At 38.4% G+C, this 12,465-nt stretch overlaps 1 protein-coding gene across 1 annotated transcript; it reads left to right on the forward strand.

Annotated features, from left to right (window-relative positions):
* Nucleotides 1-8,379: 8,379 nt before the first annotated feature.
* On the forward strand, nucleotides 8,380-12,016 carry LOC101295765 (glutathione reductase, chloroplastic-like). Its single transcript, XM_004289844.1, has 11 exons — nucleotides 8,380-8,763; nucleotides 8,909-9,134; nucleotides 9,244-9,522; nucleotides 9,614-9,790; nucleotides 10,085-10,138; nucleotides 10,272-10,420; nucleotides 10,760-10,823; nucleotides 10,899-11,069; nucleotides 11,160-11,297; nucleotides 11,556-11,635; nucleotides 11,775-12,016. The coding sequence occupies exons 1-10, from the start codon at nucleotides 8,393-8,395 to the stop codon at nucleotides 11,595-11,597; spliced, it is 1,671 nt and encodes a 556-aa protein (XP_004289892.1). The 5' UTR covers nucleotides 8,380-8,392; the 3' UTR covers nucleotides 11,598-11,635; nucleotides 11,775-12,016.
* The last annotated feature ends 449 nt before the right edge of the window (nucleotides 12,017-12,465 follow it).

Consider the following 12,465-nt stretch of genomic DNA (forward strand, 5'->3'; position numbering starts at 1 on the left):
TTTTGGTCTCTTCCAAGTGAAGATGACGTACGACCTTGCATCCTCAAGAAGGATCGCTAACATGTTTCCGGTTAAGTCTTCTACCCTTTAGCGGATTTTCCATCATCAATTGTTCAACTAGGCTCATCCAAGCTCAGTGTGATGTCTTAGAATTGTCCGAAATTAAGAAGATAGTGGTTTCAAGTGTGTCTCGCACTACCGACCCTCCACGGACATGCCTGGTCATACTGACTTGGAGTTACCGAAAACTTTTGATTTTGGATCCCCCTACGCTATTAGACCAATTGTAGTCTTGCAAAAAACGTTGAAGACTTATCAAAACCGGAAAATTATCATTATGATCGAATCCTCTAGGTCCTCTGAGTTAGTTTTTGTCCATGTCAAGGAGCTTTTGCTAACTAGTCATGGAGTTTACGACCTTGGAACGACTTAAAGGACTTGATTTTGATCATACACACGTCACTTTTGGCTAAGGCAAAAGCCTACACGCCACATGCAAGCTTCATAGCTTCGTACATGCCAATTCTGCGAAAAACAACAATCTGTCTCTTCTGGACAGTCAACTTAGTTTGAGCTTTGTGAACAGCTCCGGACGAACCAGATAGTAAGCTTTATATCATTGGAAAGCTCTACGAGTCTAGTTTTCAGAACTTTTTGCGGTTCGTCAATATCTATTTTAACGAAGAAGTTATGGCTATTTTAGTGTGCAAAGGTCATTCTGCGCGGAAATTTTTATGCACTCGGGATTGCAGCTTTTTGTAGCTTATTTCAATCATTCTAAATGGTTCAAGTGGAACCATTTACTCGCCTATCCACTACTTCTTATAGATATGTCTCATAGAGACATTGAGTATTTCGCAGACAGTGGAATTATCCACAATATTACAAGGAACTGGCAACTATCTTTAGATTTTGTGTCTTTGTAAATCTTCTGTGACTATAATGATTGAATCATACCGGTCATTCAGGAACGCGGTTTAACTTGAATCTTGATGTCTCATGGCACCATGATCAATGTCACAAATACCCTCTATGCATTGAGAGGCAATCAAACCATATTGAGCTTTAAAGACATTTCTGCTAATAGTTTTCATTTGAAAACACATTGTGAGAATGAACAAGAATTCTTTTGTGTATACCTTCTCATAAATGCATACTGAAATGCATCTTAGAGAAATTTATGAGTCAATCTAGTGGACTGTATGTCACTACGATTCGAATATCGAATCTCACGTTGTCGCGAAACATGATATTTAGGACACTGACTCATATAGACTTTGGTTTGACCAAATTGGTCAACCTGGGAGAGATATAATGGTCCAAATTTTGAGAAATTCTCATGGACATCCATTCTTCCGCTCAAAACGAAGACATTCGAGATCTAGCATCACCATGAAGCATGGTGGTGACCCGGGGGACATTGACGTCATCCGAACACGACTCCAACTTTCTGGAGGTCGTCCGGTCAATTCCTCAAGCAATTGAGGTGTACCGGCCTTCCCTCGATGTCGCATTGGCCCTCCTTGCAATGCTCATTGCTCGTTTTGAAAGCCTATTCTTTAGCTAAATTAGGAGTAAGACCCTCCTACGCTAAATAACACAAAAGAGAACATTCCATTCTTACATCAAACTATGTAGATAGATACAACCAACTTGCGGACACCTTTTTATGCTTTATGGTGTTGGTTGAAGTGTTAACACACTGGTCACGTGTTACACTATTATCTACTGCTTATGCTGCTTATATCTCTACGAGCTCACTACCCATTCTTTAAAGAAGTTTATCGGGATGTAAGTTGAAGTGTCCTGTACCCCACGTTCATACGCAATATGGTCTCACCGAGGCTACGACTAAGCAACTTTAGCTTGTCGCTCGAACATTATTGATGCGCACCGATCTTTCTATTGCGCCTTAGGGCTATGCAATATTTGCATGCAGCCTTACTATTCTTCTACGACCCACCATCATTGAATATTTTGTACCAGGATTGCAATCCTTGAGCTCAAACAAGATTGAAACGGATCTCCAATCCTTGAGCTCGGCTAAATGTTATTTCTAGGTGCCAAATCGCATTGCCACTGCGTACAATGATGAGTCATTTGAGATGAATAAGTATTTAGGTTGGATGTGAATCTCCACCTATAATTCGCATATGTAGAAACCTTGTCAGGCAATCTCATTCACCGCTAAATTGCGGATTGTCACTTTGATGAGACAATATTCCCGCCGTTAGAGGGAGATAAGAACACAAATGTTCAAGTGGAACGACGTGAATTGTTGTGGTTTGTCCCCACTAAGTCTCATCTTGATCCCAAATGCTTAAAGTGTTAAAATGACGAGATCACATGCTGCAAATATGTCTGCAAGGATTAAGGTCCCATCAAGAGGACATGGCGCGCCAAAAGGTGTTGGTCTTGACGCCATCACCATGGATGGTGATATAATGACGTCATATAATGGAAAAATTGGTGTCACAAGGCCGTATGGCTCCCCAAAAGGAGGGAGGCCCTTAGGTTCGATACTTTCTCGCATTAGGAAGAAAGCGAGCTTGACACAACCTGATCCATTGATCAGTGATACTCAAATTCGTCTCATGGAGTCTGAATTGTGATTATCGTTAGGGGACGCCTCAATGTCAAATCCAATCCATATAGAGATCTTTACAAGTATTACACTAGTGTAAATGAGGACGTGAGATAATGAGTCTACTATCGAATCACCTTTTGTCGATGGATATCAACTTAGTTGATTGGCCTAATGGAAAGATGCGATCCAGCATTAACAAAGAGATAGGTTCTTGGGCAGGTGATGCCGACACCGCAAGCTAAACCCTATCAACTATACCTTTGTTAGATAGCGTAGTGAGAACAAGAGCTTAGACTCACCTTATGGTGCAAGGTCTCTCACTAACACGCACTGAGATCGACTACGATGAGAAATGCTCTCGTAATAGATGTCATTGAATTCCACTACTTTGTCAGTTTGGTAGTTTCCTAATAACTGAACATGCAGCCTATGAATGTGGTCATAATAACATCTTTACGGGATCAGAGATATACATGAAGATCTTAAACGGACTTCATTCATCCAAGTCAAGTGGCCCCAGACCACAGGAGCATGCGTTTGCTAAATGTATTGAAACACACATGGACTTTACTTGATTTGGAAAGGATATGGTGAATTATGCCTTTGCATGTTCATCCCGGATTTACATGGATTCTTGAATCAAGAGATGCCAATATGTATCAACATCCGAAGAAAAAGATCTTGGGAAGACACGGTCTCGATAAGGCAGTCGATGACTGTATTGATGATGATTTTCCATCAATCGGCTTAGACGCTCTAACGAAAGTAAGGTCTACATATACTCCCATGATTAGTCAAGGTCTAAAGAGAGATCCGTTGTTTTATCTAAAGTAAGATGACAAATATGTGTTAAGAGATGGAGTTCTCATCTAAGTACAATAAGACGCATCAATGTACTCAACACAATACGAAAGACTTGACATCTCATTCGCTATGAAAAGTTGTAAAGCTAAGTGTAGCTATGCGCCTACGCAACGCCAATGTAATGACAGTAACTCCTTTTTCAATACTTAATGGTATGAAAGGTTGAGGCTTATTCTATCCCTACATAAGAAAGACACATCAAAAGCGAAATCATAATCTACCAAGTTTTGTAGATCAACTTCTAAGGGACCTATAGGAAATCTCACTCATTGGAAAATGGTGAAATTGGTACCATTGGAAAGGTCTATGTGTCTACTTTCCAGGGACACCAACCATTTGATCATAGCTATCATATTGAGTGAGTTATGGCCATTTTAGTAAAGTAGGACGAATCTGTCCGAGAATCTGATTTTGGCAAAACAGTCAACTTCGACGGGATGTTGTGAATAGCTCCTGACGAACCAGAACGTGTGTAATATACGGTTGGAAATCTCTATGAGTCTAGTTTCCAAAACCGTTTACGGTTTGTTCATATGTATTTCCTAGAGGAAGTTACGACTGTTCTAGTAACCGAAGGTCATGCTGCGCGGAAATCTGATTTCCTGCACGAACTTATGTTTTGAGTTCACAAGCGGCCTTCTCCTCAAGATCTAAGTGTAAAAGATCATTTGAGGACAATACGGCATGATTTAGTTAATCATTGCCCAATGCTACATTTGAAGACATGTTAAAGAGCATTGACATGCTAAGTTGTTGAAACTTCCGTGATTAGTAAGAATCAGGAAGAGCCATTTGATTGATGTAAATATCAGGGGGAGGTGTGAACTTCATGGGGAGTTTAGCACATACATACTTGTCACTATCAAATGTGAAGGGTGCGTTGTACTATTTTTCTCCTACGATCAAGGTTCAGTTTCTCCCACAGGGTTTTTATGACTTGACGAGGTTTTTGACGAGGCAACAGATCAGCATCATTGGCATATCAGCGCGCGGCACAAGGGGGAGTGTTCTAAGATATTTTGTATCTTTCTAGATATTCTTTATTTGTGCCTTGGCCTTATGTCATTAGGATATGTAGTTTGATTAGATCTATGTATTCATTATCCTTACCATATTGGTATTGTGTAATTCACTATATAAAGGGCTCCTATCAATGAATAAGATGATGATTCTCTTGCTATCTCTCTTTCTCTACACTTTATACTTCATCAATATTGTATTTTAGGGGTATTTTAAATTCATTTCTTGCAGGGGTATTTTAGTAATCAAACTAGTTTTAATTCTGATTCCATATGGTAAATAAATAACATCAATCGTAATTAATTTCATTCCTATTTTGGTTCTTTATGGTAAGTAAACAGTAGAATGAAACTGATTCATTTCTCATACCGATTCTTATTGATACCGATTGTTGTTGATACCGATTCATGATAATTTTCATTCCAAGTTAGTAAACGTGCCCAGATGTGCTGGTGAGGCAATACTAGCTATCAGCGGATCAGCCTATGAGATTAACATGTAGTCGAGTTAATTATACGATTGAATTGATTCCTTATGATCATCACGTTCTTACTATCTCTTCTTTGTTCCAAGCAAACAATTTGAGATGTCCTAAACATGTTCATGAGTTGCCAGGAGTTCAACTTCCATCAAATGTGTTCAACAAAATATGAAAACTCGATTTTGTAGAGCAAAGCTAGGAATTGACTCCCAGATATCCATTGCAAATCAGACAGAGACCCAAATGTGCATAGACTACGTACTCGTGTGTGAATCGCTTCCCAAACCTCTATAAGATTATGAACTTAGAGGCTGAAAGTCTGTCTAAGTAGTATGTATAAGATTGTATATAATGTAAGTAAATGTGATGTGATTGAGTTGGTTAATTTAGAAACACGAAAAATATGAACAAAAGTCGAAAGATATAATGTGATCATCAAAGTCATGCTCGATCAATTCCTTTCTATTGACTTGGTATGATTTATTACCATAAAATCAACCTCTAGCTTTGTTGGTATTGATATGTTAGAATAAGTGACAGCTTCAAATGCTACCTACCATCGAGTGGAATAAGCGTTTTCATTTGTCTAAGATATTGGAATAAATTAATTAGTAGTAACCCATTGAGCTTGAAAATCAGGAAAAATATGATAACTCTGTCTTGCCTCCGTTAGGCATCTCCACAAACAAAGCTATTTCTTTAGCTAAATTTTTCAATAGTTAAACTCAAAAGTATTAAAATTTGAAGTTTTGGTTTAGCACTGTATAGCTTTATAGCTAACCTAGAAAAGATATAAAGCTAACCCAGAAAAGATTAAACTTCGGTGTTTATCTTTAAGATATTTTCTCTCTCCTATCCTTCTCAATTTAGCTAGATTTTTTAGCAAAAAGATAAATTTAGCTTTTATTTGGCTATTCTATGTTGAAGACGCATGCATATACCTAAATTTTTCAATGTTCCTTACTTTACAGCTTATGATCAACAAAAATAGAATATTTTCCTTTATGATTTTCTATATGGGTAAGATACTGTCATACTGAACATATAAATAGTAACAACCATATATATGAGCTTGAAACTAAAAGTCATATGTGTAGTTCATAATAGTAAATTTTTTTTTATCGAAATCACACGGTTTCTTCAAAATCTTTATAGGTCCGTAAAGTAATGCATAATAGAGGATTTTGTCAAAACGTTTCCTCTCTCTTACCGCCAATGATAAATTAGGAGTTAACAAGCTCCACTCAACGTCGGTGGGATTCAAACATGAGTATTAGGGTTTCACACTAGACTCTTACAAACTCAATCACTTGTGATGGATTAATTACAATATTCTTGATCAAATATCAAACCAACATTGGTAAAGTTTATACATTAGAATTTGAACACCACAGGCACGGTCGAACCAATTAATGTTAAAGTTGGACTCCAGATAAGACATATAAACTTCATAATTTCCTTATTCCACATAGATGTTACCCAATTTTTTTTTTAGAATGAAAGAATTGCATTTATACACAATTTAGATAGTTACAACAGATATAAATACATCGGATTCCCCACTATGGTTCATCCTCTAGCCAAAAATTAGAATGTAGAAAAGAAAAACGCGATCCTAACAAAATATGCACTGCCTAAATACATTCCGGAGAAGAACTATGTAAATATATCTGCATAAGCGTAAGCATGGCCACAAATAGTCAAAGAAGGTCCACACACTTCTTGTCACTTGAAAAAAGGATGCACTTCTCTTTCTCATGTACGATCAAAAGATTCCCCAAGTTGCCGAAAGCAAACCATTTGGGAACCCATCAATGCATCAAGAGGAGAAAAAGTGAAAAACAACATGACTCTTCCTCCAAATTTTTTGCTACCACTACCGCAACTATAATTTTTGCTTGAGAATGATCAGTAGCACAAACCAATTAGCCATATGGAGCTTTTCAATTGTAAACACATTACCGTTTGATTGGAATTACACAAAGGGTGTTGCTAGATATACCCAGCAAACCTCTTAGTAGACTCAGCAATTAAAAATTATCCTGTATTTTTCAGTTTTGTCCTTGTTATAATAAAGTCAGCAAACATCATCTCTAACACTACGTTGCGACCAGAAAAAGAACTGATATGGGGGAGGAAATCAGGAAGAGCTTTCCTATGATCTAAGTATAGAATCTTGAGAAGATTTGATGTACGGGATATCGGAACCGATTGCCTTCAAAAAAAAAAAAATTCTAATTCAATGATCATCCCATTACATATATCTCACCCATATCAATACAGGTATGGAACTTCGATCATCTTAAAACATATAATTGTAGAATATATTTCAGGTAATGGAGAAGAAGAACAAAATCGGCTAAAAGTCTCTTAATCAAAGATTGACACTGCAGATGAGTAGATGACTACGCAATTAATCACAAAATTTCAATTCAACTCAAAGGCTCAAAGCAAAGCAACGATAAAATGGTATGACCCAGATCCCACTTTAGCCTCCTAAATAGGATGTTGTGTTTGCGCAGTCGTTGCCACATCTCTTCTTCTTAATTTAATGCCTCTGATCCGACTCTAAGAGAAGAATTTGTGTTTGCTGGGTTTATTATAACAAGGGCAAAACTAGAAAATATAGGATAATTTTTAATTGCTGGGTCTACTAAGTAGTTTGTTGGGTACATCTAGCAACACCTTTACACAAACGGTGGTGACCTGGTTAAACCTTATTCTAATAAAACCTATGGGGAAAATTCTGAATCGAAGAAAGAGTACCACCAATGTCATTAGTGACATCCATTATAGGCTGTAAGGTAGCTTGCATATATAAGACCTCCATCAAAATAGATTTGTAGCGCCTACATAGTTGGTATGAAATAGGCTTAGAGAAGACTCTTGTTAGGATTTTAAACTGTTTAATCACTGGTTAACTGTAAGTGTCTTAGTGGATGAGCATCAAGTAAGGAATCCCCCAACCCGAGTTCGAATCACGAAGTTGTCAGAATGGTAAAACACTATGTTGCAATGCAATTAAAGCATTTCACTTGTGGTAAGGGATGAAGTGTTGGTAATTGATGAAAGTAAATATATGATTGGAACCAAATAATACTGCACATAACATCACTCCGTATTCTAAAACAATTGTAAGAGGTAAGTGCTGATGTTCAATAGGCATCCATGTATATATAATATCCAACCTACAAGCAAATTCAAACTTGATAACCACATCCATCACCTTCAAAGTTCAAAGTTCAAAGTTCAAACACACCTCTCTTCAGATTTTTCGATAGCAATAAACCCCTCAAATTTCTTCACCTTGATCAAGAGGTACAATAAGAAATGAACTCCATCTCTCACCGTTGACCACCGGACCCACCATAAAGTCAACTTTTTATACACTTGGTGCAGAAGCGGAGGCTCTCACTCTCCAAAACAGAAACAGAGCAAAAATGGCGAGCTGCTCTCTCTCCACCACCCCAAAGCTCACCACCATCTCATCCTACCCAACACTCCAAACCCTCCTCTTCTCCAAAAAGCTCGCATCTTTCCTCTCTCTCCCCCAAACCCTAACCTCCCCGCGCCTCCTCCGCTCCTCCCGCCACGCCGCCTTCCGCCGCCGCGCGTTCTCCACACGCGCCCAGTCCGACAACGGCGCTGGGGACCCCTCCCGCCACTACGATTTCGACCTCTTCACCATCGGCGCCGGCAGTGGCGGCGTCCGCGCCTCCCGCTTCGCCGCCAATTTCGGCGCCAAGGTCGCCGTCTGCGAGCTCCCCTTCGCCACCATCTCCTCTGAAACCGCCGGCGGCGTCGGCGGCACGTAAGCTTTCCAACCCTACTACTTCAGCTGTCAGTTTGTGAAATAAAAAAAAAAAATCTTTTTTTTGTTTTGTTTTGGATGATGATGAAATTTTCAGTATTGTGAAACGTGGTTATTGATTGTGAATGATTTTTTGTGTTTTAAGGTGTGTGCTTCGTGGATGTGTGCCCAAGAAGCTAATGGTTTACGCTTCGAAATATTCACATGAATTTGAGGACAGCATTGGCTATGGGTGGAAGTATGAGACTGAGCCAAAGCATGACTGGAGCACATTGATGGCCAACAAGAATGCTGAGCTGCAGCGCCTCACCGGTATCTACAAGAATGTGCTCAAGAATGCTAATGTCAGTCTGCTCGAAGGCCGCGGCAAGGTATCCGAAAACTGAAACTAAACTCTTTTTATTTGTAATGTGATGGATGCAATTGTGTTGGAGTATTGAATGTTTATGTTAAATGTGGTGTTTTGTATAAATGGATTAGATAGTGGATCCCCACACGGTTGATGTGGATGGGCAGCTGTATTCAGCTAGACATATACTGATTTCGGTTGGGGGGCGACCCTTCATCCCTGATATTCCGGGAAGTAAGTATGCAATAGATTCTGATGCTGCTCTTGATTTGCCTGAGAGGCCGGGAAAAATTGCAATAGTTGGTGGTGGATACATTGCCTTGGAGTTTGCTGGTATCTTCAATGGTCTGAAGAGTGATGTCCATGTGTTTATACGTCAAAAGCAAATTTTGAGAGGTTTTGATGATGAGGTGAGAAACCATTTTTCTGGCTAGTCTGGGTAAATAACCATGATAGAAGTCTCTCTTAAGTGATTTAATATGTGCTTTTGTATTCCTGCAGATTAGAGGATTTCTCGCTGAGCAAATGTCTCTGAGAGGAATCGAGTTCCACACAGAGGAGTCTCCCCAGGCTATCTTAAAATCATCTGATGGTTCATTTTCCCTGAAAACTAACAAAGGAACCGTTGAAGGCTTCTCACATGTTATGTTTGCAACAGGGCGTAGACCTAATACAAAGGTTTGATCTTGGTACTTTTTATTTTGTTGTTAGATTGCCAATTGTCTTGAGGTCCACTGCCACAAACCAAAGAGTTTCCCATCAAGGCAGGGTTGTACCCATCCGTTGGTGAAAACTTTTTAAAATTTTTGATTGGGACTTTCCAGCCTTGATGCGGCTCTATACTAGTACATATTGGCAAAACTGAAGAGGCCATATGCAATGATATTAATCTTTGAATTAATGTGAATTTTACAACTGCAATATAATGGGTTTATTGTAGATGGAAGTAATTGAACTTCTTCTTCATTGCAGAATTTGGGATTGGAGGCGGTAGGGGTGAAGATGGCCAATAGTGGAGCGATAGAGGTGTGTTCCTTGCTATTTTATAAGTTTACTTTATAGTTTTATTTTATCAATTATTAGATGCCTTCAGTTAAAGATGTGAGTTTATTTACAGTAATTTGTTTTTTGAGATCCTTTTATTTTTATTTTTTTTCAGGTTGATGAATTCTCTCGTACATCGGTTCCCTCAATTTGGGCTGTGGGAGATGTTACAGACAGAGTAAATCTGACTCCAGTGGCTTTGATGGAAGGAGGCGCATTAGCAAAAACACTGTTTCTGAATGAGCCCACAAAACCTGATTACAGGTGACCTACTACCTTGTTGCTCAGCTGATAATACTTATATTCTAGGCTAGGTACTCTGCAAATATATATGCTAGTAGAATAACATGGAAAGGATTAATCATTATGTACATAATTAGTGTTACATTATAGTCTTTCTATCTCTTTTCCTATATGAGGTATGAGCCTATGAGGTACTTAACAATTCAAAAATAATTGACCTGAAGTACCACTGCATATGTTACAAGGATATTTACATAGTAAGGTGAAAAATAACCTGTGTGTATATCTATAGAGGAATTGGGGTTTATTATTGAGTGCACTATGTTTAAGTTCTTATTTTTGATATATTTTTTTGTATAGGGCTATTCCTTCTGCTGTGTTTTCCCAGCCACCCATTGGGCAAGTTGGTCTTTCTGAAGAACAGGTGATAAACATTATTTCGGATTATCTACAATTGCTGGAAGTGGCCTTTCTCTTAAAATGTATGTTATTTTTGCAGGCTACGGAACAATATGGTGATGTTGATATTTACACGTCAAACTTCAAGCCCATGAAGGCCACTCTCTCGGGGTTGCCAGATCGAGTCTTCATGAAACTTATAGTGTGTGCAAAGACAAACAAAATTCTGGGCTTGCACATGTGTGGAGATGATTCACCTGAAATTGTTCAGGTTAATGCAATTGTCCTTTATTTGTTATTTCAGTCAAAGCAGAAATCGAACTTCTGAAACTTAAGCAGTAGTGCAACTGTTAAATTTCAGGGATTCGCAGTTGCTGTTAAAGCTGGCTTGACTAAGGCAGACTTAGATGCCACGATAGGTATTCACCCGACAGCTGCTGAAGAGTTAGTAACAATGAGGACTCCTACTCGGAAGATCAGAAAAAATCCTCCACCTCAGGTTTGTAAGGACATTCTTGTATTTTCACTTTAATGATAAAACTGTTATTTCACCATGTTTCACAAAGCATCCAGACTTATTCGCACCTTCGCAGGTAGCACATAACTGACCTCTTTTACTGCTTGAGAAGTATACAAACCTTTTAATATGTAGTAGATGCTTTGAATTTGAAAGTGTTCTTCACTCTTTAAATGTTTGCTACTAGAGTGGTTTGTGGATTTCTTAACATTTTAATTTAATGAACACAAACTTGTCCAGGAGAAGACAGATACCGATGTGAAAGCTGCCGCTGGTGTTTAATCACGGTCAATGAATTTTCTGCAAGACACAGCTTCAAGGTGTGAACGGTCTTGTGAGTTCCTAAAACAACAGTATGTTATTTTTTAGGCAAGAAGATAAAATTGTAATGCTAATAGTAATAACTAATAATGGATAGAAATAGCTCTCTGACTGATTGGTGAAAATTTTATTGAGCAGGTTGTCACTCCCAAAATTTGTACATGAAGCCTTTTTGAACAGAGAGCGGCTGAGAGGTTCTCAGCAGCTGTTGAGATGCATGTTTCCTCTGGGGCCAGCGATTGACTTGAACATATCTGAAAGCATTACTATACTGTGGTAGAGCGATTTTTGGTTAGTATGAGCTTATGATCCAGCTCCCTTAACAGAAATTTAGTTTTGCATTAGTCGATCAAGTATAACTTTCTCTTCGCTGTAGCTTTGCTTTTTGCATCTTTTTATGTACAATATATACACGTAAAGAGAATAATATACATAAAGAAATGCTTATAATTATTTTAAAAAAATAAGTAGATGTTTCTCTGTTACTCTGATCAGCCATTTAACCCCACAGAACAGAGTTGTAACGATTTCTTCATGTCTCTACGTACGAACTTTTGTCGCGAAAGTAAAATAAAATGAATGAAAAGACACGGTAACAAATTGGCTGTTGAATAGTTTGTTGGGTTTGTGGAGGATTTTAATGAAATTGTTTGATCATGTCCTTTGGAACGGAGAACTTAGAAGGCTAGGACTCAACCGGAAGATGATGAATCAACATCAACGTACTCAGGAGAGTCCAATATTAGTTCCAGAGTCATTAATCTTTGCAATTTGAGTCCATGTTCATCCAACTTTTTTCTTCAATTTTGATCATTATGTCCATCTGATA

This window comes from Fragaria vesca, linkage group LG2 (assembly GCF_000184155.1).
Source record: "Fragaria vesca subsp. vesca linkage group LG2, FraVesHawaii_1.0, whole genome shotgun sequence".
NCBI lineage: Eukaryota > Viridiplantae > Streptophyta > Magnoliopsida > Rosales > Rosaceae > Fragaria > Fragaria vesca.

Coding starts and splice junctions, on each gene's coding strand:
- LOC101295765 (XM_004289844.1), top strand. CDS start 8,393: ATGGCGAGCTGCTCTCTCTCCACCACCCCAAAGCTCACCACCATCTCA. Junction 9,791..10,084: donor GGCGTAGACCTAATACAAAG/GTTTGATCTTGG, acceptor TCTTCATTGCAG/AATTTGGGATTGGAGGCGGT. Junction 10,139..10,271: donor CCAATAGTGGAGCGATAGAG/GTGTGTTCCTTG, acceptor ATTTTTTTTCAG/GTTGATGAATTCTCTCGTAC.